Source organism: Papaver somniferum, unplaced genomic scaffold (genome assembly GCF_003573695.1).
Source record: "Papaver somniferum cultivar HN1 unplaced genomic scaffold, ASM357369v1 unplaced-scaffold_84, whole genome shotgun sequence".
Classification (NCBI taxonomy): Eukaryota; Viridiplantae; Streptophyta; class Magnoliopsida; order Ranunculales; family Papaveraceae; genus Papaver; species Papaver somniferum.
In genome coordinates, this window is record NW_020651415.1 from 1,986,024 (window position 1) to 2,013,065 (window position 27,042).

At 38.2% G+C, this 27,042-nt stretch overlaps 2 protein-coding genes, 1 long non-coding RNA gene and 3 pseudogenes across 4 annotated transcripts in view; 3 read left to right on the forward strand and 3 right to left on the reverse strand.

The window, feature by feature from the left end:
• The first annotated feature begins 2,712 nt into the window (after window positions 1–2,712).
• On the forward strand, window positions 2,713–4,882 carry LOC113345926 (annotated as a pseudogene).
• Window positions 4,883–5,557: 675 nt separating this feature from the next.
• LOC113345928 lies at window positions 5,558–11,364 on the forward strand (annotated as a pseudogene).
• Window positions 8,323–8,908, reverse strand: LOC113345930. The gene is made up of 2 exons (XR_003358334.1): window positions 8,830–8,908; window positions 8,323–8,686 (listed from the first exon to the last, which is right to left on the reverse strand). It is a non-coding gene; the product is annotated as an uncharacterized LOC113345930 (long non-coding RNA).
• A 224-nt stretch (window positions 11,365–11,588) lies between the features above and the next one.
• On the reverse strand, window positions 11,589–16,440 carry LOC113345908 (annotated as a pseudogene).
• A 4,983-nt stretch (window positions 16,441–21,423) lies between these two features.
• Window positions 21,424–22,547, forward strand: LOC113345929 (gluconokinase-like). Its single transcript, XM_026589568.1, has 3 exons — window positions 21,424–21,712; window positions 21,823–21,886; window positions 21,966–22,547. The coding sequence occupies exons 1-3, from the start codon at window positions 21,595–21,597 to the stop codon at window positions 22,504–22,506; spliced, it is 723 nt and encodes a 240-aa protein (XP_026445353.1). The 5' UTR covers window positions 21,424–21,594; the 3' UTR covers window positions 22,507–22,547.
• LOC113345925 (peptidyl-prolyl cis-trans isomerase CYP59-like) overlaps window positions 22,539–27,042 on the reverse strand; it is a 5,124-nt gene continuing 620 nt past the window's right edge. The window contains exons 3-16 of one of the 2 annotated variants that reach the window (XM_026589567.1): window positions 26,831–26,935; window positions 26,270–26,387; window positions 25,944–25,994; window positions 25,757–25,848; window positions 25,528–25,627; window positions 24,899–25,021; window positions 24,728–24,805; window positions 24,567–24,613; window positions 24,418–24,473; window positions 24,250–24,290; window positions 24,001–24,106; window positions 23,627–23,756; window positions 22,818–23,531; window positions 22,539–22,720 (exon numbers count right to left, since the gene is read on the reverse strand). In XM_026589567.1, coding sequence (XP_026445352.1) covers window positions 22,844–23,531; window positions 23,627–23,756; window positions 24,001–24,106; window positions 24,250–24,290; window positions 24,418–24,473; window positions 24,567–24,613; window positions 24,728–24,805; window positions 24,899–25,021; window positions 25,528–25,627; window positions 25,757–25,848; window positions 25,944–25,994; window positions 26,270–26,387; window positions 26,831–26,935 — 1,735 coding nt within the window. In that variant the 3' untranslated portion in view covers window positions 22,539–22,720; window positions 22,818–22,843. Of the gene's footprint in view, window positions 23,532–23,626; window positions 23,757–24,000; window positions 24,107–24,249; window positions 24,291–24,417; window positions 24,474–24,566; window positions 24,614–24,727; window positions 24,806–24,898; window positions 25,022–25,527; window positions 25,628–25,756; window positions 25,849–25,943; window positions 25,995–26,269; window positions 26,388–26,830; window positions 26,936–27,042 lie in introns of both variants that reach the window. The other variant, XM_026589566.1, reaches the window with a different exon arrangement.

Below are 27,042 nucleotides of genomic sequence, written 5' to 3' on the forward strand. Positions count from 1 at the left end.
GGAGATTGTGATGTGCAGCTATGAAGGTCGTGTGTATTCAAGGAGCTGGACCCGTGGTTAGACAGTGGAGGAGGGGACGCAGCGGAAGGAAGCTGAGAAGCATTGGAAGAGCGACGATGAGGAGGAGTGTAAGGCTGCTGGGTAGTGACGGAAGGGAGCTGAGAAGCAGTGGATGTTGGGTAGAGCAAAGGGACCGGAAAAATAGTAGAGATGGGTGGCGAAGGGGGGTCTGGAATGGGAGAAGCAGTCGGTGATGGTTCTTTGAATGGAAAAACGTTTTCATAAAAACGTTACATGACGAGATAAGATGATTTTGTTATTGGCTAGATCGAGACAGCGATAGCCACGATGGTGTATGGGAAAACCAAGAAAAACACACCTAGTATAACAAAGGAAACCAAATGTACGGAGATGATCATACATTGGTTGACATTGATAAAGGATGGACACATGAGAAGTGAAATTGAGGACTTTGGTGGGAAGAATATTGTGGAGATTTACATCCTTTTTTATGAAGGGAATTAGCCCAATATTTGGGAGGTATGGAAGCATGAGACACAAGCGTGTGAGTGAAGTCATTGAAACGACGAATAATACGCTCGGCCTTGCCATTTTGAGAAGAGGTCTGAGGGCATGAAAAAAGAAAGACCAGCCCATTTGTTTGAGCGAAATTATGAAAATAGGAGTTGTCGAATTCACGACCCATGTCACATTGAAAACATTTTATTTCTCGTTCAAATTGAGTTTTAACTAAAGAACGAAATTCTAAGAACTTGGTATAAACTTGGGATTTAAACTTCAGAGGATAAACCCATAGATAGTTTGTGAAGTCATCTAACAAGATAAGATAGTAATTAAAACCAGTCTCAACATGTAATGGAGATGTCCATAAGTTTGAATGAGATCAAAATGAGCAAAAGTATTGGAATTTGATTCAGAAAATGGCAGACGAACATGTTTACTAACTTGACAAGAATGACAAACTTTGGTAGACTTATTTTTATTACATCGAATAGAATAGTTGGAACGTAAAACATCTAAGATAGCCTTCCCAGGGTGACCAAGGCGGTTGTGCCAAATATCATAAGAACACACGACAAGAGATATAGGAGAAGATATAGACGAAGTTGAAGGTGGCACAGCAGAAGCGGTGATAGGGTAAAGCTCCCAGGAACTATTACATCGAAGGAGAATCTTCCTCGAACTCAAATTCATCACAGAAAAACCAGATAGATCGAATTCAACAGACACATGATTATCAGTGGTGAACTTACGAATGGAAACCAAGTTTTTGATTATGTCAGGAGAAACAAGAGTATCTTTGAGTTGTAGAGTTCGGGAAGGGATATCTATAAACTTGGTACCGGTGGCAGTAACTGGAATGCTATTGTCATTGCCAACTAAGATGGAACGAACATTGCTAGTATTAAAAACTGTGTGTAAAGTACCTGGATATGCAGTGAGATGCAAGGTTGCACCGGTATCCATATAAAAAGCATCATCAGGGGATCAGAGGCTCATGGAGCTATATGCTTCAGTAATGTCATTAGGATGTAGAAACTCCATAGAGGGAGCAAGATATGTTTGTGCACCGCCGATGCCAGAAGATCGGGGACGAGGCTGACCATTATAGGAGCGACCTTGGTATGATCCGCGTGAGGGAGATGACTGCCATGGAGGGACTATGGGATCACGTCGGATCTCCTCGGTACGCAATTGAGAGCGAGCAACATCAAAAATTGGCATGGAGTGTTGGATGAAGGATCCAACAGTGTTGTATTCCTCCGGAAGGCCATTGACAAGTTGGATCACCAACTGTTTATCATCCATGGGAAAATCAAGATCACGTAGACGATCGGACAACGATTTAAGCTTAACACAACAATCATCAACACTAGTGCACTCAACAAACTGACGTTCAAGGGTCGCAGCGCAGTTACCTTTGTTGTCTTGAAAAGGCTTCTTAAGATGATTCCAAATCTCTTGAGCAGTTTTGCCAGATTTGAGAACAGTGAGCATTAAGTCCTTGGTCATGGTAGAGAACATCCATTGACGACATAGAGCGTCTAGTTGTGTCACAGTATCGGCATCAATATCTGTTGGCGTTGATGATCCGTCGATAAGGAAGAGAAGACGGTGAGCCTGTAGATGGAGTTCAAAAATAAAAACCCAAAAAGAGTATTCATCCTGTTTAATGTCTAGGAGAATAGGGATTAGGGTTTTTATGTTATTGACTGCAAACGCCGGATGCAGCGTTTTTTTTATCTCCTACCATTGTTTTTGATAAGAGAAAAAAGGAAGAAGAGGATTGATTTTAGGCTGATAACATCTTGGTTGATGGGTAATGTCGCCTTGTCCTTCACAGAAGGATCCTTGGCAATATATATTATTTCCTCAAATTTGTTTAATCAATACAGGAAATATCTTGTTACTGATAAATAAGGGAAATATATTCTATTACTTTCTTCTTGTGTGCCGAATTCCCTCCCTTTTGATATCTTGTTTAAAACTGTTAGGGTTCGTATTATAAAAAAGGACGATTTTTTGGGACTACTCAAAAATGGAGGTACTACTTTTTGATAAACCCTCAAAAGTGGGTACTTGGGCTAGAATGAAAATGGGCCTCTAACTGCCCATACCAGTTAGATGTACATCCATAAACCCTCTCTATGTTCTTCTAGGGTTTTAAGACTTCCCACTCCCTCCATTAACAACAATTTCTCAAGAACAGAAACTTCGAATTGGATCAATCATGGCTATCAATTTCTTGATTAGAAGATTGAGTGCTAAGACCCTAAACCAATTTATTCCCAAAACCTCTTTTACCCTACAATTTAGCAGAGGCATGGTTACATCTTCAATACCCCATTATTACAGCAATCTCCCAGAAAAATCCGTCTCAGATGTTGCTGATAATCGAGTTCCTGCTACTGTGATCACTGGGTTTCTTGGTTCTGGAAAGACAACACTTCTTAATCATATTTTAACTTCTCAACATGGCAAAAGAATTGCTGTAATCGAAAATGAGGTAACAAAAACTCAATTTTTCTCTTTGGCATTTTATCTGACAGCTTATATTGTGTATTAGGTTTTGTGGGAATTGAAATTTTGCATTTTGTGAATCTGTATTCATCTGTTTTTCAGTTTGGGGAGGTAGATATTGATAGTTCATTGGTTGCTAGTCATTCTTCTGTTGCTGAGGAAATTGTTATGGTCAATAATGGATGTCTGTGCTGTACTGTGAGAGGGGATTTAGTAAAAAATGCTCTTGGAATTGGTGAAAACGAAGCGAGACAAATTCGATCATATCGTTATTGAAACAACAGGTGTGTGTATTTCAGTTTATCCTTTTTGAATTGTAGTTTGTACTGGCTGTAGGAATGTAGTGGCGCAGCGCATATAGCTTAGTGAGCCTAGTTGGTTTCAACAGACACCTGTGATGATTGTGGTAGCTTTAATGTTCTGTATCTGCAGGTCTTGCGAAACCATCTCCTGTGATTGAAACGTTTTGCACTGATGAAGTATTGTCCAAATATGTGAAACTTGATGGAGTTGTTACTTTAGTTGATTGTAAGCATGTGACGCAGCATTTGGATGAAGTCAAACCAAGATTTGTGGTGAATGAAGCTGTAGAGCAAGTTGCATATGCAGATCGTATCATTCTGAACAAGGTGAGTAATCACAATTTTATCCTTTTTAGGTTCTACGGAGACTTATATAATCGGTTGGGCATGTGTGGGGATGCAACGTGTTCGCTATACAATTTTAAGTTTCTTGTAACTTGTTTTGTTCTATCATTTAAGTTTTGAATGATAATTTCTATTTTACCTTGTGCAGGTTGATCTGGTGAATGAGGAGGAGTTGGCGGCATTGAATACAAGAATTAAGGTAAATTTCTCTTTTCTGCAACATTCTTTGCTAAGTTTTACTAATTTGGAAGCATCTGTTGCTTGACTAATTTGGGGGCATTCGTTGCAGGGTATCAATAGCATGGCACAGATCAAACAAGCAAAGTTTGGAGCTGTCGACATGGACTTTGTTCTCGGTGTGGGAGGATATGATCTTGATAGGTCGGTAACTATGTTACATCGAGCATTTTGTTTTTCTCATTTGGGACAGAGTCTGTAGACTAATCTGCTTCTCCTGGAATTAGGTCCGTTTCCTAACGTTATGAACTTTGTGCTTTTGGATTTTTGCAGAATTGAATCTGAAGTTAAGGTAGATAAACCCCACTGCTCAAATCATCAGCATGGTAATAATTTTGTTAATGTCTTGTATTCACGAGTGGCATCATCTCAAAAAGAATGTGAGCCTTACCCTTTTTCCCTTTGTTTTCTAACAGCACACCATGGAGGACATCATCAGCACGACCATGTCCATGATTCTGCAATCACCAGTGTCAGTATAGTTTGTGAAGGCAACCTCGACCTTGATGAGGTAAAAACCTATATGAAATTCAGAAGTTGAAACTTTTAGCTGTACAAGTTGGATGTCAACTCGTCATTTTACTGTTGCGACACAAGGTGCCAAATGCTGATTTTCTTTAAACTGGAAAGGTTGATGACTGGCTCGAAAGACTAATTGAGGAGAAAGGAGAGGACTTGTATAGGATGAAGGGGATATTGTCTGTGAATGATTCAGATGAACGTTATGTCTTCCAGGTACTTGTAAATGACTGACTTGAAATGGCATAAACTCGAACATTTGTTTATTCAGTTTTTGATGTGGATTTGGTATATTACAGGGGGTTCATTCCATGTTAGACGGTTCTCCAGGCAAACGATGGGGACCTGATGAACAAAGAATAAACAAGATTGTCTTCATAGGAAGGAACCTAGACGAAACTGCGCTCAGGAAAGGCTTCAAAGGTTGTTTAGCTTGAGTAAGATGCAAATGTAGTTTACCCTCTGCCAATAACCTGGGTATATGACAAATACAGTTGCAAATGAGTCGGATCACAAACTTTAGACTTCAGATCAGCTATTGCAGGTACAGAGGTTATGGAAAGTGGATTATGGATACAAGGATACATGATTTTGTTCTACTTTCCAAGCTTAAGCTCTGCTTCACTGCATTTAAAATGGTCTTTTGTTCTACTTTTCATGCTTCAGCTCTGCTTTACCGCATGTAAAATTTAGCTTAACCTCAACATATAGTCTTGATGTACAAATTACTAGAAAAGGTACTCCATTATCCACCAGTGAAAATACGGAGCAATTCTGCGTGAGAGCTCAAGTTCTTGACTGATTTGCAGCTGCATTATCATCAAAAATAAAATAAATGGTTGTCTTATTTTTCCAACTTACTTGGATTTTATTTCTGTGTTTAATGAATCTGGGACTGTTACCTGTAGATGCAAATTGCAGTGCATTTTTTTCATCGTCCCCTTATCTAGGAATTAGATGCTGACCAAAGAGAGGCATCTGTAGTATATATGTATGTTCTTGGCTGAATGTTTTAACAATTGCCCTGAATCTACTGGTGGTGGTGGTTGGTAATGGTATCACCACACCAACCAAACAGGAGAGAAAAAGAAACCACAACTCACAGGTCACAGGTGAGAGTTAGGTAGAAGAATGGGCTTTTGGTTATTTTATTGCAACTTGCTGAAAAGGGTATACAAACCAACAAACAAACTAGGGTTTCTACTTTGGTTTCTCCTCTCTCTCTCTATCTCTCATCTCAATTGGATTAGACTCCATTCTTTCTTTGTCTCTCTAACGCTTCTGTACAGCCACCATCCATCAATGGAAGCCATGAGTAATGGTGTTATTGGTGGGAGATACTCCAGCAGGACATGGGTAATCTCATCATCAAAACCTCACGAGGAATCACCATTTCATTTGGGCTACCTTGTTAAAATGCCAAGGAACGAGAAGAAGAAGAGCAAATCTAAGGATTTTCTTCCATTGGTTGCTCATTCAATGGTCAGTTCTCTCTCTCTCTATCTCTATCTCTCATTCGTTGACTTTGTCTTCTCATTTTTGAACTTTTACTGTTTTAGCCTTTTTTTACTTTGAGTAAAAAACAAAAATAAGGCCTGAGCCCTGGAGTCATATATAAAAGCATGGGAGGGGAGGGCGAGTCAGATAGATAGGTAGATGTCTTAGTCGTGGAGAGACAGATAATTGGCTCTAGGCTGTTGTATGTATGCTGGGAAGGTAACATATGAGGATGATAATGCGTAGACACGTTCGTCATCCATTAGTGTACGTGTGGTAGATCAATAACATATGAGGATGATACTGGAGTCCAATTTATCAAACAACATCTCGAAGGAGTCGAAGAACTGTACACACATCTCCAAAAATCCTACGAGGAATCCAATAACATTCACTACTCTAGACATCCAACAGCTCGTCACATCCCAGATGAGATATGAGACTTGACATGTTAAAATCCATTCTTCTCCAACTCAAGAGTTCACTGTATCATCTCACCGGTTCATAGTAGTAAGAAACAAAAAGAAAATCTAGCTGCATGCCTAAATAGAAATTTCCACTGAGTTTCCTAATAACAAAACAACGGTAAAAGAAGAACAGTAGTGATATTCAACTCGAATGAAGTGTGCAGTGAGGAAGACTGATCGAATATTCAAAGGTACATGACATGGTTTCAAACGTATGCGCTGATGGAAACAAACAATAAATAATTAGTCGCATGGAAGCTGATTTGCTGCTTTATCAGCACTCACTCGGCACTTTCCGACACTTCATAAGTACCCTCTTAATATTCAAAGTGGTCACTTACCGTGTAAAATAACATGAACGAGAGCATCCTATCCATGGTTGTTAGGTCTGGATTCTATCATTGAAATATGAGTCCCTGATAGTCTACTGACCCTACCAGATAAAGAATAAAGAAAAGATAAATTAGATCGACATCTCGAATTTGGGATCCACTTTATCAGCAGTTTAGCTGCACTTGCTCGGCTTCTCTCCATCACCCCCTACTTCACTTTCAACGGTATCGGTTTTAGTGGATTTTGTTTAGTTTGGCCGACTAATGAAATTTCTTTAGTCAATTTCCATAAAGTATTAGTAGTAGCATTCCACCTTATAAATCCGTGGGCACGGACAGATTCATCGCATCCATTCCCCAGCTCTAGAGTTGGTTTCCACCACGCAATTGACGATGAAACATAATTAACATTAAATTATTATTAGGATAAAGAAGAAGAAGAAGATACCACCGACTCTTCAAACAAACAATAAAACCAGTCGAGTTGTCGCGTAAAACTGGATCTCATTTGAATCTTCCTTGTCATACACTGAACAAGAGATATAAAACGGGCCGGTCCAACACAGTCCAACACACAAAGTCGCGTGTTTCACGTGTCATGTGTCGTGTTGTGTTTTACTAGTCAAAAACTAGGCACATCACACGAATAAACGTGTTGTGCTATATTGGTACACATTTTATAAACAATTTGAAATCACTTAATACATACCCAAAATTTGATTTCTACGAAGTTTAAAACAAAAATCAAAATCAAAATATACAAAATCAGAATAAGTACCTCATGTTTTCCGTTGAAGGTGGTGATGACAGTGCTCGCGGTGGTGGATTGTGGTGGTGGTGTGAGCGAAGAATCGGAAGAAGAAGAGAAGAAGAACTTGAAGAGCAGAGAAGAAGATCGGGCGCTTTCTGGATAAAAGAATTAACGAGCGCTAATAAGAATAGCGTTTCTTGGCGCTATTCTTATTAGCTCTTCGTGGCGCTATTCAAAATAGCGTTCCTAACACTCCACCACTACACTTGCCACTCCATCCACAATTCGAAATGCTGAGGTGGCGTGGAAGATAGAAGATGGAAGGATTCCACAATAAAACTTGCTCTAATCTCCCCAAAATCATTCATTTCTCAGCTGCCTTTTTGGTGTCTCTTGGTCTCTATTTTCTATGATCGGGACTACTCTTCGTGTGCGGTAAAGTACATTAATTTATGGTCCTAGACCAGAGAGGCACAACCAATATAGTCAATTTCGGACATCTCGGCCGGAATTCCGGCGGAATTTTCGTTTTCGGACCAACATAAAACGAAACACAACTTTCCGCTGAGACGGAAAGTACCCGGAAACGAACCGAAATTCCGGCCGAGATTAGGCGGAAACGAACTGGAATTCCGGCCGAGACAAGGTAGTGCACTGAAAAGCTAGGCACATGGCTTACTTACAAAGTGCTCTTTTAAACAGATTACAATTTCAGCTGAAAACATATATTATAAATGCTTCGGTAAATGAAGGATAAGTAGAAACCTGGATGGAAAGGCAAAACAAGGAAGTAACCATATTTCCGGGGGAAGTGGATTGTTGCCGGATCGTTCAAAAACTTCTAGCACATGTCACCATTAATGAATTAGTTAAAAAGAACTAGAAACTCCTAACGAACATTGTCTATTCCCCTCTAATTTTAAAAGAAAACACAATAAAGAGGTTAAATTATGTACTGAAAGCCACATTTCCCCCATGATGTTATAGCAGCAGCACCACCATGGTCCAGAATCCATTTCCTTGTTTTTTCCATTGCCCCTTCTCCACCACCATGGTCTAGAATCCATTTCCTTGTTTTTTCTATTGCCCCTTCTCCATCATCAGCTCCTTCTCCAAGCAATCTCATAGTAACATAGTTTAGGCATGAACCGAACATTGTACTTGGTCCTTCAGTATGTAGACCCCAACCCCCATCTTCATTTTACAGTCCACATCTATCAATTCACAGTCAAATGTTTGACATATGCACACAACACAAAACTAAATAGTGTTCAGTGATTCTAAACAAGGCAAGCCACAAACAAAGACATGAGAAAATCGAAAAATGTTTCACTCACCTGATGATTGTAAAGACAACGACACATCTCTTGTTTATGCTCAGCAGACAACACTGCATTCAGTGCTCCAGTAATATGAAGTGTAACAATCTATCCATTAAACCATCAAATTATATATATAAAAGTTTGAACCGAGATTTGAAAACGAAATCTTTCCGAGACAACGTTGTACCAGTGTCTCACTCCGGATCGAGACAAATCGGAATCCGAGATCGACTACGTTGGGCACAACTACCCTAGTAGTAAGCGAATAAGACTATTCAGAGTAGGGGTACCTACAACAGCTAGCTAGCTAGTACACAGTGACCCTACCAGACAATGAATAAAGAAAAGTTAAATTGGATCGACATCGAGTTGTCGCATACACAAATCTGGGATCCACTTTATCAGCAGTTTAGCACTTGCTGGGCTTCTGTCCATCCGTCCTAGGTGCCAACAACACACAGTGGAGAGTTTGGCCGACTACCAACAGATTCATTCTTTAGTTAAAAAGGAAACTAAAGTGGTTTTGGTTGGATGGATGGATCATGTCAATTTCCATAAAGAAGAAGTATTCTGTCATGGGCACCAACAGATTCATCCAACCCATTCCAGATAGTTTACATTAAATTTTAAATTATTAAGATAAGAAGAAGAAGAAGATACCACCAATCCAAACTTGAAACAAACAATAAAACCAGTCGCGTAAAACCGGATGAATCTTCCTCCTTGTCATAACCATCTTATATCCACCTAATAATAAATAAATACATCATGGATGCTGCAATTCATCTTAAAGATTCCATTCTGTGTTGTTTGTCAAGTGACTACTTTTTATGGTGTGCCTTTTAGTATGATATATTCATCATTGTAGTTGTGATAAATTTTTAGTTTGGCTTATATCTGATTAGAATATATCCATCCATGATGTAAGTACCCTTTAAGTCAAAAGGAAGCGGCTATTGGATCATCATGGCAACCAATCTCCATAAAGCTAAGCTAGTAGTATTCAACATAATCAGTCTGTGGGTACCAACAGATTCATCCAATGGTTTTGTCGCGTAAAACCGGATCTCCCAATGAATCTTCCTTTTCAGAACCACATAATATCCATCCAATAAAAATAAAATACATGCTCAAAAATCCAATCTTCTTCTTATTATGATGCACAGTACAACCTCCGCATTGACATTCTTTGAGTTTTCCATCTAGATTACAGAGGGGCAGAGAGAAACAGATGGTAAGTCACAGGGCAATTCCGTCCCTTTAGAAAATAAATAAATGACTAACATATCCCCTGAATGTCGATATCGTGCACACGGATCTCAACTCTCTCATTCATTTTCTTTCTTACTAAACATTTGGTATACCGGAAAATAATAGATATTCAAAACCGTTCATTCATTCTCAATAATCATACTGATTTACATAAATTAATGGAGAATTCTGATTATTATCTTCTTCAGCACCATCACCAGCCCGATCATCTCAACTTTCTAAACCAACAACAGATCATCACAACTATGATGAATCACAATAAAGGTACAATTCCTTTTCTGCTTCTCATTTCTTTACCATAATTCTGTTTTCTTTCTTGGATTGATTATAATTTTTCTCTTCTTCTTGATGATCAGGATCATTAGAGACGACGGCTCCAATGGTTTTCGTCATCATGGGTGTTAGCGGCTCTGGCAAAACGTACGTTCTCTGAAATTCACATAATTAATTAATCAAATCAAGAATCCACTGATTCCACCCACTAAGATTGATCAGAAGATCAAGCTGGTGATGATTCCCACCCACCTACATTTTGTCATTTTCATATGGGCCTTGTCGACCCAATAGTTTAGGTTTGGCCCAACAGACGTGGGGGCAATTGCCCCTCCTCTTGACATAATCAGCTTGTAGATGAATTTGGTTTTTGATGATGGGTCTTCTAGTACTAATAATTTGATTTACAACAGTACCGTCGGCGAGTTGTTAGCAAAGACGATGGAATTCGGTTTTCTTGATGCCGATGATTTCCATCCAGTAGCAAACATAGAGAAGATGAGTAAAGGGATTCCTCTCAACGAAGAAGACAGGATACCATGGCTGGAAACTCTACGAGACACACTCCGAACGAAGATCAACCAGATCAGTTCGAGCAGTAACGGCACTTACGACGACGTTGATGATGACAAGAAGAGGAAAGCAGTGCTTTGTTGTTCAGCTCTGCAGAAAAAGTACAGAGAGATTCTATGAACTGCTGATCCCAACTACAAGCCAGGGAGTTATGTTCCAGGCAGGGTCAAGTTTATTTACTTGGAGACGCCCATTGAGGTGTTGTTGAACAGAGTTAACAAGAGGGCGGCAGAAGGAAAACATTTCATGCCTGCTTCGCTGTTGCAGTCGCAATTAGACTTGCTTCAGATTGATAATGAGCAAGAGAAAGACATCACTGTGGTTGATGGCACTCTGCCTCCACAACTCATTGTAAACGATATCCGATCACTCATTCTGTGATCTGTCTACCACTTCCAACAAATTTGTTGTTAAGAAAATAAAATTTTAACAGTTTCGCAAGCTTTTTGTCTGAAATGGAAATTAAAATGAAATATCATCATAAACTGAGGACTGCTGCTGCTTAGATTACTTCTAATTAGGCACATACAGATCATTAAAGCATCCGGAAAGTGCACCAATTACATCTATCTATGAGGTAAAATACAGAAGGATTTCTCTCGGCTGGCAAATACAAGCATACATCACTAGAGCATATGTTTAGATACAAAATTCATTACCTCTTGACATTTTCCCATTGCGCTGCGTGGACTGTTCCAGTCATCTACTATCCCTGTCCCTTCTCCTGCCTCCCTCGCCACTGTCATGTTTTCTATCATCTCTATCCCTCCTCCTGCTTCCTTCACTTTCTTTGTGTACCCGATCACTCTCAATTCTCCTATCTCCTTCCTTGTCAGATCTCCTATAGTCGCGATCACTCTCTTTGTTTCTACGATCACTCTCACTTCTCCTATCTACTTCTTTGTCAGTTCTCCTGTAATCACGGCTGCTCTCCTTATCTCGACGATCACTCTCACCTCTGCTGACTCCTGTGTCGGGTCTCCTAGAATCACCGTCACTTTCTCTGTTTCTATTATCACTCTCTCTTCTCCTGTCTGCTCTGTCAGTATCCCTGTAATCTCGGTCACCTATCCGTACCCAAAAATTCCAAGAAGTCTTATGCTCCTGATGCTGTTCATTTTTCTTGTCCCCATGGCCACTGTCTCTAGGTAACCGTACTTTCTCATACTTCTCGTCCTCAAGTCTTCTGCTTCCACCATGCCTACTCCTCTCATCCTCTCTATCTCTTCCTCTACTTTTATCATCATGCCTACTTCTATCATTTCTCGAGTCCCTACTGTCCACCCTTCGTTTCTTCAAATCTTTATCCGAGTCACGTTCTCCCCTCCTCTTTTCTCGTCCAGAGACATCAGTGGTGTCTCCATCGAACACCATCTCATAACTGCAGCGAAATAATGTTAGTCGTTTTAAGTAATGAAGGAAAATACTCAACCACCAAAGTTAAGTCGGATTAGCTAATAAAGAAAGATTGCACACTTACTTCTCATTTCCACCGCGCTGGGTGTTCCCATCTTTTAGAACATACTTTGGATTTTCTGCTTTCACAGAAGGGTCTCCAGTGCAATCTTTGGCCATGTGATCAAGGGAACCACATTTGAAACAACCTCTCCCTATACCAGAACACATTAAATGATGCATTACATCTCTCATACAAAAGAAACTTTTGCGAAGTTTATATAGGAATGTGCAATATTGAACGGACGGAAGATATGACAGACATGTTCCAGTGTGAGTTAAAAAGCCGGGAACATATATGAGGGAAACAAAAAACACCAGCAGCATCAAAGGGAAACATATGAAATAATTTAAACCCCAAATCATGATGGTGGGAATCTAAATGTAAATAGTCCATGTCTGTACAAACATGTAAGTAGATTTTAAATGTCTACGTCTTTCATCTGTATAATAAAATGAGTTGCCTGTCTAGGTCATACCTTTACCAGTTTGATGCTCTTTACGCCTGTATTGACCCCACAGCTTAGAAACACTCTGACTAAAGTCCACGTGTATCCTCCGATCATCAATCAAAGCATTATCCATCCGCATTAAAGTTTTGTAACACATGAGATATGAAACACGGCCAAAAAAATCACCATTATCAAGCCAAACAGGGTTACAGGAATCAACATACCTTAAAATAGGCTTGCTCGCAGGCCTCATTTGTTTCGAATTCTGAATCATCAGCCAGAAAAAGTTGGTTAAACCTCATAACAGGTCGGCAATAAAATATAAGTAGGTATAAAATAGGAGATAATGGGATGTCCCTAGTGATTTATCTATGTGGATGCTGAGCTCATTTGTAAAGTTAAAGTATATGCATGTTGATTAAGACTACTCACCGATAAAAGCATAGTTTAAGCTGTCTCCAGTTTTAAAATCACGGATCACCTCAGCACTGTGAAGTTAAAAGTATTATTAGTATAACATAAAGGAAATCTTACTAAAACGTGATAAAAATGTTCAAATAAAGACATAAGCCTGTGAGTACTCACGATACTACAGTTCCAAAGCGTGAAAAGATTGTATTCAAATCTTCATCCTGCATTAACACGAAAAGAGAATATCAAGGAATTATCTATGTGTTGCAACTCCGAAAATACAATTTCAAGCAATAAACAAGGCAGGCAAATTTCAGCCAAGTCGTAACAAGGACTTACTTCAGTAACTGGATTAAGCTTTCAAACAAACAAAACATTTTCTGGAGGCTTCATATCAGCATCAGGAATGTCACCAATCTGTAAAATGCAAACATGGCACATGTAAACAACTATTTCATAGAATTGGATCAAACAACCCAAATAACTGATATAACTTGAGAAGAGAAATAAGTCTGGATCATACGCTCTCAAGAACCACAGCACTGGAATGTGCCTCCTTTTGCCGAATAACCTCCTCAAGCTCTCCTGCACCCAGTTGTTCGTCCATAGGCACCCAATCATCTTCGAGTCGCACCTCGTCATCAATCTGAATAACTCAGCAAAGAAAGGTAAAAGGACATAACCATGATGGAAACTGATTACTAAATAAAGTTGAAACAAGAGCAAAACCCATCGGTAGCTAGTTTTCACATTTTCAAAATAATAATAGAAACGTAAATCCTAAAGTCTTCACATATTCGGAATTGGTATCCCATCAACTTGGTAACGCATGAGCAATAATCATCCCACACACAGTATTCAGAAGTTCTGCTGTCTATCTGAGCTACTATGTTCTGGGACCTTTTCTCAGCTTCCTTGGCTTGTTTCTTGTTCTCATTACATATTTAGCTTGTTCTCATTACTAAGTTTAAGCGAGTTCCACACATTGAATTATTATCAGGTTCATTCTAGATATCATCAAGCTAGATATCACTATAGCTTGATATGAACGATGCACAAGTCAAAAAAAAAAATCAAGCAATTTATAGACAACCTCAGCTAGTGGTTTTCCTTCTGGAGAGGCATCGGGAATCAAACTGGCAAGCTGGGGAGGATCATCGAAGGGATCATCCAGAATATAGGTATGCTTGATCCTGGTATATAACAAGAACATGGGTAAAGATTTAAAATTAGAAATACTAATTAAGACAAAACAAATATAACAAAGCCATGGTGCATGATCAGTTTATCGAGTAAATGTGTAGAGAAGACAAAACATAAACCTGATATTCTTGTATGGTCGTCCCTTCTCGTCCAGATATGCTTCGTTTATCCTCGTCAACGTCTCTAAACCTTCAGCAACCTCGCCGAAAACCTGCAGCAAAGAAAAGAATATGATTTTTCTTATCTACTGAATACCTAAAAGCTGAAAGGTGATCCATAAATCAAAACAAAACTGAGAACTAGAGACTAACCGTATGTTTCCCATCAAGATAGTCTAGATCGTCACGCAGCGTGACGTAGAACTGTATTTAAAGAAATAGACCCAGTAAAGGTTAACAAGTATGTAATGAAGATGCATTTTTCTCAAGCATATAAGACTACATTCTTAATTCTTTGTACTATTCGACCCAGAATCTCACAACAATCCTATGCATTTTATGTATTTAAAATCATTGCATCTCTGAACAGTAATTTGTAGTGACCTAATGATAGAGCTGTCAAACGGGCAAGCTAGGGTCAACCCGGCCCTAGCTTGCCAACCCGTACTAGGGTTAGGGTCAACCCTAGCCCTAGTACTATTCACGAACAAGCTCAAAACCCCAACACTAGCCCTAGACGGGTCAACCCTGACGGATTGGCGAGTTGGCTTGTTAATGTTATCAATTTAAAAATTAAATTTAAAATTTAGAATTGTTTAAGATTATTCATTTAGTAAAGGTCGAACCTAGGTCAATTTGGTGTTTAACTAGAAGCCCCATCACTGAGTTGTAAAGTGGACGTTTTTATTGCCACTTAATCAACGATATAGCCGGTTACGGCGTTTTAGTTTTCTTAGGCAGAGAACCCTAACATCAACAAAGCATTTTACTTTTTTTTTTTATCATTTTATAAGTTTAAATTAATGTGAGTAAGACTAACTCACTGTTTAAATTATGCTAGTCCTTTTATCAATTTAGGACATCCCGAATAAATATGTGATTGATGAATCTAAGTTGTAATTTAATTTATTGATTGATTATTTAAAATCTAAAAATTGTTATATTTGTTTGGGTAGATCCAAAATTAGCTTTATTTATTGATTTAAAATTAACTAATTCTAATATATGTTTGCAAATCATGGATTTTAAAGAGTTGGTGGGATTGAGGGATATATTTATTAATTTTGACGGGTTGACGGGTAACCTGCGGGTTGGCCCTAGCCCGGCTTGTTTTCTAGTAGGGTTGTATATGCCAACCCTAACCCGGCCCGTTTAGACAACAAGCCAAGCCGGGCCGGGTTGAAACAAGCCGGGTTAGGGTCAACCCGCAAGCCGGGTTATAAATTGACAGCTCTACCTAATGAGCTTTTAGTATGCTAGAGAAAGCGCTTCAAGCTAAATTATCTTTTTGCAGAAAAGACAAGAATCTAACGGCTCTAATCATTCGGGACATTCGGTCCGGTACGGCACGGTACTTGTACAGGACCGTGTACATGTACCCCAGATCTCGGTTCTTATTTTTTGGACCGATACATGTACCTTGTACCTCGGTTCGGTCCGGCTCGGTTCCTGTGCACCCTTAGCTCTGGTATGTAAAATTTAGCTTAACTGCACCATATACTCTTGATGTACAAATTACTAGAGAAGTTATTATTCCATTATCTACGGCTGAGAATACGAATCAATTCTGCGTGAGAGCTCAAGTTCTCGACTGATTTACATCTGCATTATCAACCAAACAGAGCAAAAAGAAGAAGTGTCAAGTCACAGGTGGGAGTTAGGTGGGATGGCGGTTTGGTTATTTTGTCGCAACTTTGTCAAAAATGACAAAGAAACCAAAAAGTAGGGTTGTTGTACTTTGGTTTCTCCTCTATCTCCATCTCTCAGTTGGATTAGACTTAGACTTCACTTGTCTCTCTTACTCTTTTGTAAATCGAGCCACCATCCATTAATGGAGGCTATGGGTACTGCTGGTTTTATAAATGGTGGGAGGTACTCTAATTGGGTAATCTCATCATCATCATCATCAACAATATCTCATCATCTTTATCAGGAATCACCATTTCATTTCGGCTACCTTGTTAAAATGCCAAGGAAGGAGAAGAAGAAGAGCAAATCTCAGGATTTTCTTCCATTGGTTGCTCATTCAATGGTCAGTTCTCTTATTCGTTGACTTTTACTTTTACTGTTTTAGCCTGTTTTTACCCTTCAATAGCCTGTTTTTATTTACTTTCAATAAAAAGTAAACTAGTTTGAAAATTAAAATAGGGCCTGGGCCCTAGAGTCATATAAAAGCGTGGGATAGATAGATAAATAGATATCTTAGAACGATTTTTTAGGGACCATGGTTTTTTGGGATACCATGATTTTATTAAGCCAATCTCCCTATATACTTATAAGGGGTGTTTTTAAAGTTAGGCAAATACACATTTATCCTTTACTTTAATTTAAATTAAAACTAACCTAATAACTATATAAATCTAATCATATACATTTAATCTAAATGAATCTATTAACCAAAATCAAAATCAAAAACAAAAATTGGAGGGGAATCGAAATTTTTTAGTTTTGAAAAAAAAAATATTCTCTTCTTCTTCTCTCTTTCCTTGACGTTCCTTGTTCGATTGAAAAAACCCATCAATCGTTTTTAATTCGTTTTTTGATAGGGTAAATTGAGTAGAAATCATCAAAATATGGTTTAAATGGAAGTTAAAATGGCATGTTCGGTTAAGAATAGTTTTAAAAAAAACTAGTTTTGTAACCGAATATTCTGAAACCAAGAACACTTCGGTTATCACGAATTTATTTTTTCATAACCGAACTCCGAGTTCGGTTGGTTCGCAAGAAATAGTTTTTACCGAACTCATCATTGAAAACCAATATATTGTGTTCGGTTGGTTCGCAAAAAATAGTTTAACCGAACTCCTCATTTAAATCCAATATATTGTGTTCGGTTGGTTCGCAAAAAATTCTAAAACTAGTTAGTAACCGAACTCTACCCATAATACAAAAAAAACAATGTAACCGGACTGTGTTATTTTTCCCACTATGTTGAGTTATGATTTAACCGAACTTTGCCTACTCTGTTCGGTTTGTTCGCAAAAAATCTTGACAGACCGAATTCTTCACTAATTACATACATGTGGAGTTCGGTTAGATATGTTGTTGGGTTAAAGTTTGCGAACCAACGGAACATTACTCTGTAAATCCTATAAACAAAGTTCGGTAACATGTCTGTTTACCGAACGACTAAAACCTCCATTAAAGAGTGAGTTCGGTAACCTGCGTGTTTGGAAGAAGTAACCGAACTACACTTTCCGATGAGTTCGGTAACCTGTTCTTCACTTAAGGTAACCGAACAAGCCCAAATCTACTCTAAAAATTTACAGTTTTTTGAAAATTTGGAGCAATTCAACCAACATTATCTATGTTTGAAGAATATCTGGGTACCCAAATACCCTTCCTCCGGTTGTGGTTGGTAAAATCCATGGTTTTTCATGTTTTCCTTCTTCATCTTCTCTAACTTTACTCTCTCAATAATTCTACTTCTTTTAAAAACAACCCATCTGATTTTTTAATCTCACTAATTATCTTTAATTTAATCATCTCACTAATCATTATCCAAAATTAATCAGGAGGATAATTTAGGTATTAATATAAATATCTAGATAAGAAGTGACCTAGATTTACTTCTAATGTCTTTGTCCAAAATAAAATCATAGTTCCAAAAAAAATCCCAAAAAATGGTATATCTTAGTCATGGAGAGACAAATAATGGAGATAGATAATGGCCTCTACCTGGTTAAGATGCGTATGTATGTTTGGAAGGTAACATATGATAATGCGTAGACACGTTCGTCATCATTACCATTAGTGTACGTTACGTGTGTTATTTTATTCAATTGTTTTTGTTAGCATTAGAGAGGAGGAGGCATCATGTGCTTGCATATGCAACAAGAAATTATTCGAAACAAAACAATCAAAAGAAGAACGGTAGGATTCAACTCAATGATGATAATAAAGAATTCAAAACATGACTTTTTGAAGTTGATTTTCAGCACTCACTCGGCAGTTGCTAATAACATCGATCTCCCTCTTAATATTCAAAGGGTGCTAGACCTTCCATCTAGAAATGCTGAACCGGGAGTCAAAGTAAAAGTCAAATAAGTGTGTTTTGAATAGCTTGGCATATGAGTTGAAGCATTTTGGGTATCAATCCATAGAAATATACTTATATTATCTCCGTCGTCTTGGCGGAAAACCAAGCATTATGGAGAATAGTGCTTTGTCAACTTCTCTGCTGCTTTCTCATGATCACCACCAAGCTATCAATGTTGATGATCGTGTGGTAGAAGAAGTAGACAAATTCTTGAATGGAGTCCGATTCGTCAAACAACATCTAAAACGAGTCGAAAAACTCTACTCGCATCTCCAAAAGTCCTACCAGGAATCCAATAACATTCACTACTCTAAAGACATCCACCAGCTGATCACATCCCAAATGAGATATGACGTTACAGCTGGACTTGACATGTCAAAATCCATCCTTCTCCAACTCGAAACGCTCAGTAGTACTTCATCTGATGATCCTCATAGTTTGGTTGTCAACCAACTAAGAGAAGAGTTTAATGGCATCATGGGGAAATTCAGCAATTTTAGAGAGACGACTGCAAGTGGGTCGACTGATCATCATTTGAATTTGATGATTGGGGTAGCGGCCGAAGAAAACACATCATCATCAGATTTAGATAGGAATAAGCATGATGAGATAATGAAGGCAATCAAGGGTGTGGAGATGAATGTTCAGCAGGGATTGACGCGTACTATTAGCTTCATCTTTTTCATATTCTGCATCACTGCAATCTCCCGTATAAGTCATTCAGTTGTCGATCATTGTTATTAATAAGGCGGTGCTATATTATGAATCTTTTCAGGGAAATGAGAGTTAAGGAATGGTGAATAGCATGTGTGAGTATCCATTTTGGAACTTAAAATCCATCTGTCAATGTAACTTTTTTGATCGGTAAAGAAATAGTAGTAAGAAAGGGGTAGAAAATAATCTAGTATCCCACTGCATGCCTAAATAGAAATTTCGAGGTGCACACCATAGAGTTTCCTAAGAAAACAACGGAAAAAGAATAATGGTAAGATAATATTCAACTCAAATAAAGTGTGCAGTGAGGAGGAGGACTGATTGAACATTCAAAGGTACATGACATGATTTTATGAGCAGTTTAGTGGATTTTGTTTAGTTTGGCCGACTAGTGAAGTTTCTTTAGTCGATTTCCAGAAAGTAGTAATAATCAATCCGTGGGCACCAACAGATTCATCCCATCCACTCCGCTCTAGACCAGAGTTGGTTTCCATCACGCAGTTGACGATGAAACATAATTATTAAATTATTATTAAGATAAGAAGAAGAAGATACCACCACCACCGATTCAAACTTGAAACAAACAATAAAACCAGTCGAGTTGTCGCCTAAAACATTTCCAAGTTGGGGTACCCTACAACAGCCTGATCCTACCAGCTAATGAATAAAGAAAAGATAAATTGGATCGAATTTAGGATCCACTTTATGAGCAGTTGAGCACATGCTGGGCTTCTCTCCATCGTCCATTTCATTTAAAATTCTCTGTTTCTTGGTTCCATTCCATGCTGCTTTTCGTGTCGTCACCTACTCCCCTTTCTATTATCATTCATCAGTGGAGTCATGGTGAGACAAGGGAGATGAGATGGTTTCCAGTTTTCCATTCCACCAACCAACATGAAAATCTTAAATTAAATACAAATTATTCAAAGTTGAAACAAACGGAAAAACCAGTCGAGTTGTCGCGTAAAACCGGATCTCATCTGAATCTTCCTCCTCCTTGTCAGAACCACGTACTCATGACTCATCTTATTATATCCACCTAACCTAATAATAATAAATATACATGGTTAGAAATCTTTGTTATTAGTATGTTGTACAAGTACAGCTTCTGCATTTACATTCCTTCCCTCAAATTTGTGGCCAAACCCCTGCGCTTTAGTTAGTCCAGAAAATGAGTTATTTGTCCAAATATTTTTAAATCACGGTTCAAATAGACGGGTAAAAAATAGTTTGGGTGAAATGGCCAAGAAAAAGATAGTAAAGATGCTTAAATTTAAAAAATAGCAAAGATGAAACTGGATACATCCTGTTTAAATTAAAAATAAGAAAAAAATATTTGAAAATAGGCACGATGAAATTGGTTACATCCTGCTTATTTTTATATTTTTGGTCATTTAAACAGTATCAAAATCTAACTGTCCATTTCACCCGGGAATTGTTTATTTTGGTCTTTTTAACCAATTTTATGTAATTAGTCCAGGTAAGCATATATAAGTACGGAAACTTGGTCATTTGTCCAAATATTTTTCAAACATGGTTCAAATGGACGAGTAAAAATTATTATGGGTGAAATGGACTCCAAAAAAATAGTTAGGATGAAACTGGATTCATCCGGACTTAAACTTAAAAAATAGCAAGAATGAAACTGGATGCATCCTGATGGAAATTAAAAATAAGGAAAAGTATTTAAAAATGGGTAGGATGAAACTGTTTCCGTCCCGGCTATATTTACATTTTTTTCCATTTAAACAATATCAAAATCTAAATGTTCTTTTCACCCAGGAATTGTTGATTTTGGTCTTTTTAACCAATTTTGTAATATAAGGACATATTATAAAGAAGAAAAAAAATTTGTGGCCCCCTCCATCCCCAAATAAATAAATGACTTGTGGTTAACATATCCCATGAATGTCGATACCGAGTTGTCGCGTATTTGCTTGCACACGGATCTCAACTCTATCTGCTTTATCAGCACTTACTCACCACCTGCCTGCCGGTTATTGTCATATTTAGGTGGAAGTGACTCTGAAATGTTATCCAAAATTCATTTAATTAATTATTTCCTTCAAACTCCTATCATCTTCTTCTTCTTCTTCTTCTTCTATATAACTTACGTGTTTCCCTCTCCCTCAATCTCTCTCATTCATTTCCTTTCTTTCTTTCTAAGCGTTTTGGTATTACCGGAAAATACTAGATATTCTTTCTATAATATAAAAACCATTCATTAATTATGGATAATTCTGATTATTATCTTCTTCAGCACCAACCTGATCATCATCTTCATCATCTAAACTTTCTAAACCAACAACAAATCATCACAACTATGATGAATCATCATCATAATAAAGGTACCATTTCTTTTCTTTCTTCTTCTAATTATTCTTTTTGGATCAATTAACAAAAGCTTTGTGTGATTTCTTGAACTAATTATAATTTTCATCTTGTTCTTGATTATCAGGATCGTTAGAGACGACGGCTCCAATGGTACTTGTCATTATGGGTGTTAGCGGCTCTGGCAAAACGTACGTATTCATTCCCTTATCTCTCTCTGAGATTTACGCACTTGATCAAAATCATGATTAGCTCTCTTTTTCATTGCAGTACCATCGGCGAGTTGTTAGCAAAGACGATGGACTTCGGTTTTCTCGACGCCGATGATTTCCATCCAGTTGCAAACATAGAGAAGATGAGTAAAGGGATCCCTCTAAACGAGGAAGACAGGATACCATGGCTGGAAACACTCCGAGACACCCTCAGAACGAAGATCAACCAGATCAGTTCGAGCAGTAATGGTACTTACGACGACGTTGATGATGACAAGAAGAGGAAAGCAGTCCTTTGTTGTTCAGCTCTGCAGAAGAAGTACAGAGAGATTCTGAGAACTGCTGATCCTAATTACAAGCCAGGGAGTTATGTTCCAGGCAGGGTGAAGTTTATTTACTTGGAGACGCCCATTGAGGTGCTGTTGAACAGAGTTAATAAGAGGGCGGCAGAAGGAAAACATTTCATGCCTGCTTCGCTCTTGCAGTCGCAATTAGACTTGCTTCAGATTGATAATGAGCATGAGAAAGACATCACTGTGGTTGATGGCACTCTGCCTCCACAGTTTATTGTAAATGATATCCGATCACTCATTCTGTGATCTGTGTATTAATCAATTCCAGCATTTTGTTGCCAAGAAAATAAAATTTAACACTTCCATAAACATGTTTGAAATCGAAATCAAAATGAAATATCATCCTTCACAAACTGAGGACTGCTGCTGCTGCTTTTTACTGTTTCCCGTGCTTCGGCACATACAAATGGAGGCCAATACTCGGGATAAAAAAAGCTTCTGGAAAATGCACCACTTGCATCTATGAAATAAAATGAGTTTCAGATACCGAAATATCTCTACTCTGACAATTACGTTTTTCACTACTACAACATATGTTTAGATACAAATTTCATTACCTCGGACATTTCCTAGTTGCGTGGAATCATCTATGATCCCTGTCCCTCCTCCTGCCGCCCTCGCCACTGTCATGTTTTCTGTAATCTCTATCCTTCCTCCTGCCTCCTTCACTTTCTTTGTTTACACGATCACTCTCACTTCTCCTATCTCCTTCTTTGTCAGTTCTCCTATAGTCGCGTTCACCCTCTTTGTTTCTACGATCATTCTCACCTCTCCTATCTCCTTCTTTGTCATTTCTCATGTAATCACGGCTGCTCTCCTTGTCTCGGCGAGCACTATCACCTCTGCTGACTCCTTTGTCAGGTCTCCTAGAATCACTGTCACTTTCTCTGTTTCTATTATCACTTTCACTTCTCCTGTCTGCTTTGTCAGTATTCCTGTAATCACGGTCACCTACCCGTACCACATCATTCCTAGAGGTCTTATGGTCACTGTCTCTAGGCAACCGTTCTTTCTCATACTTATCGTCCTCGGGTCTCCTGCTTCCACCATGCCTACTCCCTCGGTAACTCTCGTCCTCTCTATCTCTACCTCTACTTCTATCATCATGCCTACTTTTATCATTTCTCGTGTCCTGCCCTTTATGTCTCAGGTCATTCTCACGTTCTCTATCCACCCTTCGTTTCTTCAAATCTTTATCCGAGTCACGTTCTTCCCTCCTCTTTTCTCGTCCAGAGCCATCAGTGGTGTCTCCCTCAAAGACCATCTCATAACTGCCACGAAACAATGTCAGTCTTTTGAAGTAACCAATGGAAATACTCACCAAAGCTAAATTGGAATAGCTAACAAAGAAAGATTGCAAACTTACTTCTCATTTCCACCACGCTGGGAGTTCCCATCCTTTAGAACGTACTTTGGATTTTGTGCTTTCACAGAAGGGTCTCCAGTGCAATCTTTGGCCATGTGATCAAGGGAACCACATTTGAAACAACCTCTCCCTGTATCAGAACACATTAAATGATGCAATTACATCTCTCATGCAGAAGAAGAAAAAAATGTGAATTTTATACAGGAATACGCAATATTGAGTGAGAGTTAAAATCCGGGGACACATGGGGGAAGCAATAAGATAATGATACCAACAGCAACATATGAAACAATTTAAACTGCAAATCATGATGGTGGGAATCTAAACGTAAAAAGACTTAACATATCCATGTCTTGCATCTAAACTGGTCATACCTTTACCAGTTTGATGCTCTTTACGCCTGTATTGACCCCACAGCTTAGAAACACTCTGACTAAAGTCCACATGTATCCTCCGATCATCAATCAAAGCATTATCCATCTGCATTAAAGTTTTGTAACAAATGAGATATGAAACCCGGTCACAAAGAAAATCACCATTATCAAAGCCAAAAGATGGGCTACACATACTGTAAATAACAGGATTACCGGGGGGAAGAAAGATGAAGAATCTCGTCAACTTACCTTAAAATAAGCTTGTTCACAGGCCTCATTTGTTTCGAATTCTGAATCATCAAGCAGATGAATTTGGTTAAACTTAGTAAAAGATGCTGAGCTCATTTGTAAAGTTAAAGTATATGCAGCACGCATGAACTAGGAACACAATGAAGGAAGTTCATTAAGACTACTCACCGATAAAAGCATAGTTCAGGCTGTCTCCAGTTTTAAAATCACGGATCACCTCAGCACTGTAAAGTTAAAATATTATTAGTATAACATCAAGGAACTCTTACTCGACGTGATAAAAAAAATTTAATAAAGACATGTCTCTGGGTACTCACGATACTACAGTTCCAAAGCGTGAAAAGATTGTATTCAAATCCTCATCCTGCATTAACACGAAAAGAGAATATCAAGGGATAACTATGATGTTGCAACTCTGAAAATACAATTTCAAGCAATAAACAAAGCAATTTTCAGGCAAGTCATAACGAGGACTCACTTCAGTAACTGGATTAAGCTTGCAAACAAATAAAACGTTCTCTGGAGGTTTCATATCAGCATCAGGAATGTCACCAATCTGTAAAACATGGCACACATGTAAGCAACTATTTCATAGAATTGGTTCAAACAACACAAATAACTGAATAAGAGAAATAAATCTGGATCATACACTCTCAAGAACCACAGCACTAGAATGTGCCTCCTTTTGCCGAATAACCTCCTCAAGCTCTCCTGCACCCAGTTGTTCATCCATAGGCACCCAATCATCTTCGAGTCGCACATCATCATCAATCTGAATACCTCAGCAAAGAAAGGAAAAGGAGACATTAATAAGATGGAATCTGATTACTAAATAAAGTTGAAACAAGAGCAAAACCCATCCATAGCTAGTATTCAAATTTTCAGAATAATGATAGAAATGAAAATCCTAAATTCTTTACATATTTGAATTGATATCCCATCAACTTAGTAATGTAGTGCTCATGAGCAATAACCATAACACACAGTATTCGGGTGTTTTAGTATCTATTTGAGCTACTAGGTTCTGGGACCTTTTCTCAGCTTCCTTGGCTTGTTTCCTGATCTCAGAACATATCTAGTTTGTTAATGTCCAGGTTTAGGCGAGTTCCATACGTCAAATTATTATGAGCTTCATTTTAGATATCAGCCATCAAAAGCTTGATATGAATGATGCATATGCTTGCAAGCTTCCTCTGCTGTGGGCTTTTGCTTAAAGTTCAATACTTAAATCACAACACAAGTCAAAAAAAGAAATAAATAAAGCAATTTATAGACAACCTCAGCTAGTGGCTTTCCTTCTGGAGAGGCATCGGGAATCAAACTGGCAAGCTGGGGAGGATCATCGAAGGGATCATCCAGAATATAAGTATGTTTGATCCTGGTTCATAACAAGAGCGTGGATAAAGATTATCATATTTAGAAGTACTATTTAAGAGAAAACAAATACAAAGGCATGATGCCTGATTAGTTTTATTGAGTAAATATGTAGAGAAGACAAAAAACAAACCTGATATTCTTGTATGGCCTACCCTTCTCGTCTAGATATGCTTCATTTATTCTCGTTAATGTCTCCAAACCTTCAGCAACCTCCCCGAAAACCTTTAACAAAGAAAAGAAGAGGATTTTTCTTATCTACTTGATACCTAAAAGTTGAAACGTGATCCATAAAACAAAATCGAGAACTAGAGACCAACCGTATGTTTCCCGTCAAGATAGTCTAGATCGTCACGCAATGTGAAATAGAACTGCATTCAAGAAACCAGACCCAATAAAGGTTAACAAGTACGTAACGGAGACGCATTTTTCTCAAGCATATAAGACTATATTCTTTATTCTTTCTACTATTCGATCCAGAATCTCACAACCATCTTATGCATTTTCTGTATTTAAACCCATTGCAACCCTATACAGTAACTTGCAGCGACCTAATGAGGTTTTAATATGCTACTTCAAACTAAATTATCTTTTTGCAGAAAAGAACAGAATCTAGTATGATATGAGTTTGCTAGTAACTTCATACCTGGGAAGCATTAAGACCCTCTCCACCACTGGCCATTGCAACAGTTCCAGTTTTAGAATGCTTTAAATCTTGATGGATCTCATCTCCAAAAAAACGGGCCTGGTCACCATAAAGAAACCTGAGAAACATAATATGTTAGTCATGCGATATGAAATATTCATCAACCATTGTGCACATATGTTACTGCAATTTAGCTCATGTAGTAAGTTCCCAACACCAAATCAAAACCAAGAAACCAGGACAAGCTTACAAATTATTAAAATCTTGTTTCAACAAATCTACATAACAACAGTGATATCCATAGGCACTTGCCCTAACAATGTGAAATCGAGGGAATGAAATGTGGCATTTAAATGCTAATGTAGGTTATTATCTACTATTTGCTAATGAAACAGAAAAGTGAAGGAAATCTGCATGTGTCAGTAAAGTTGCTTGCTAGCACCATAATACACAGGACAAGCTGACATATTCTTATAACTCCATCGAACCAATCTGATAACAAACATGGACTTCACAAACACCAATTTCAACTAAACCGGAAACTGAAAGTAATCTACTCACTTGTAGATAGAATCACCTCCATCTCCCTTTCCTGTAGGATCACCAGTCTGAGCAGTAAAATCCTTCTGTATCGTATGGAACAGACACCCATTGAAGTACTTAATCCTGCACCCAACCATCAACAAAAAGATATAAGAGACATTCAAATCCCTAAATTTCGCAAATAACATCCAATTTGGCAAATTCTAAAAAAAAAAAAAAAAAAAAAAAAA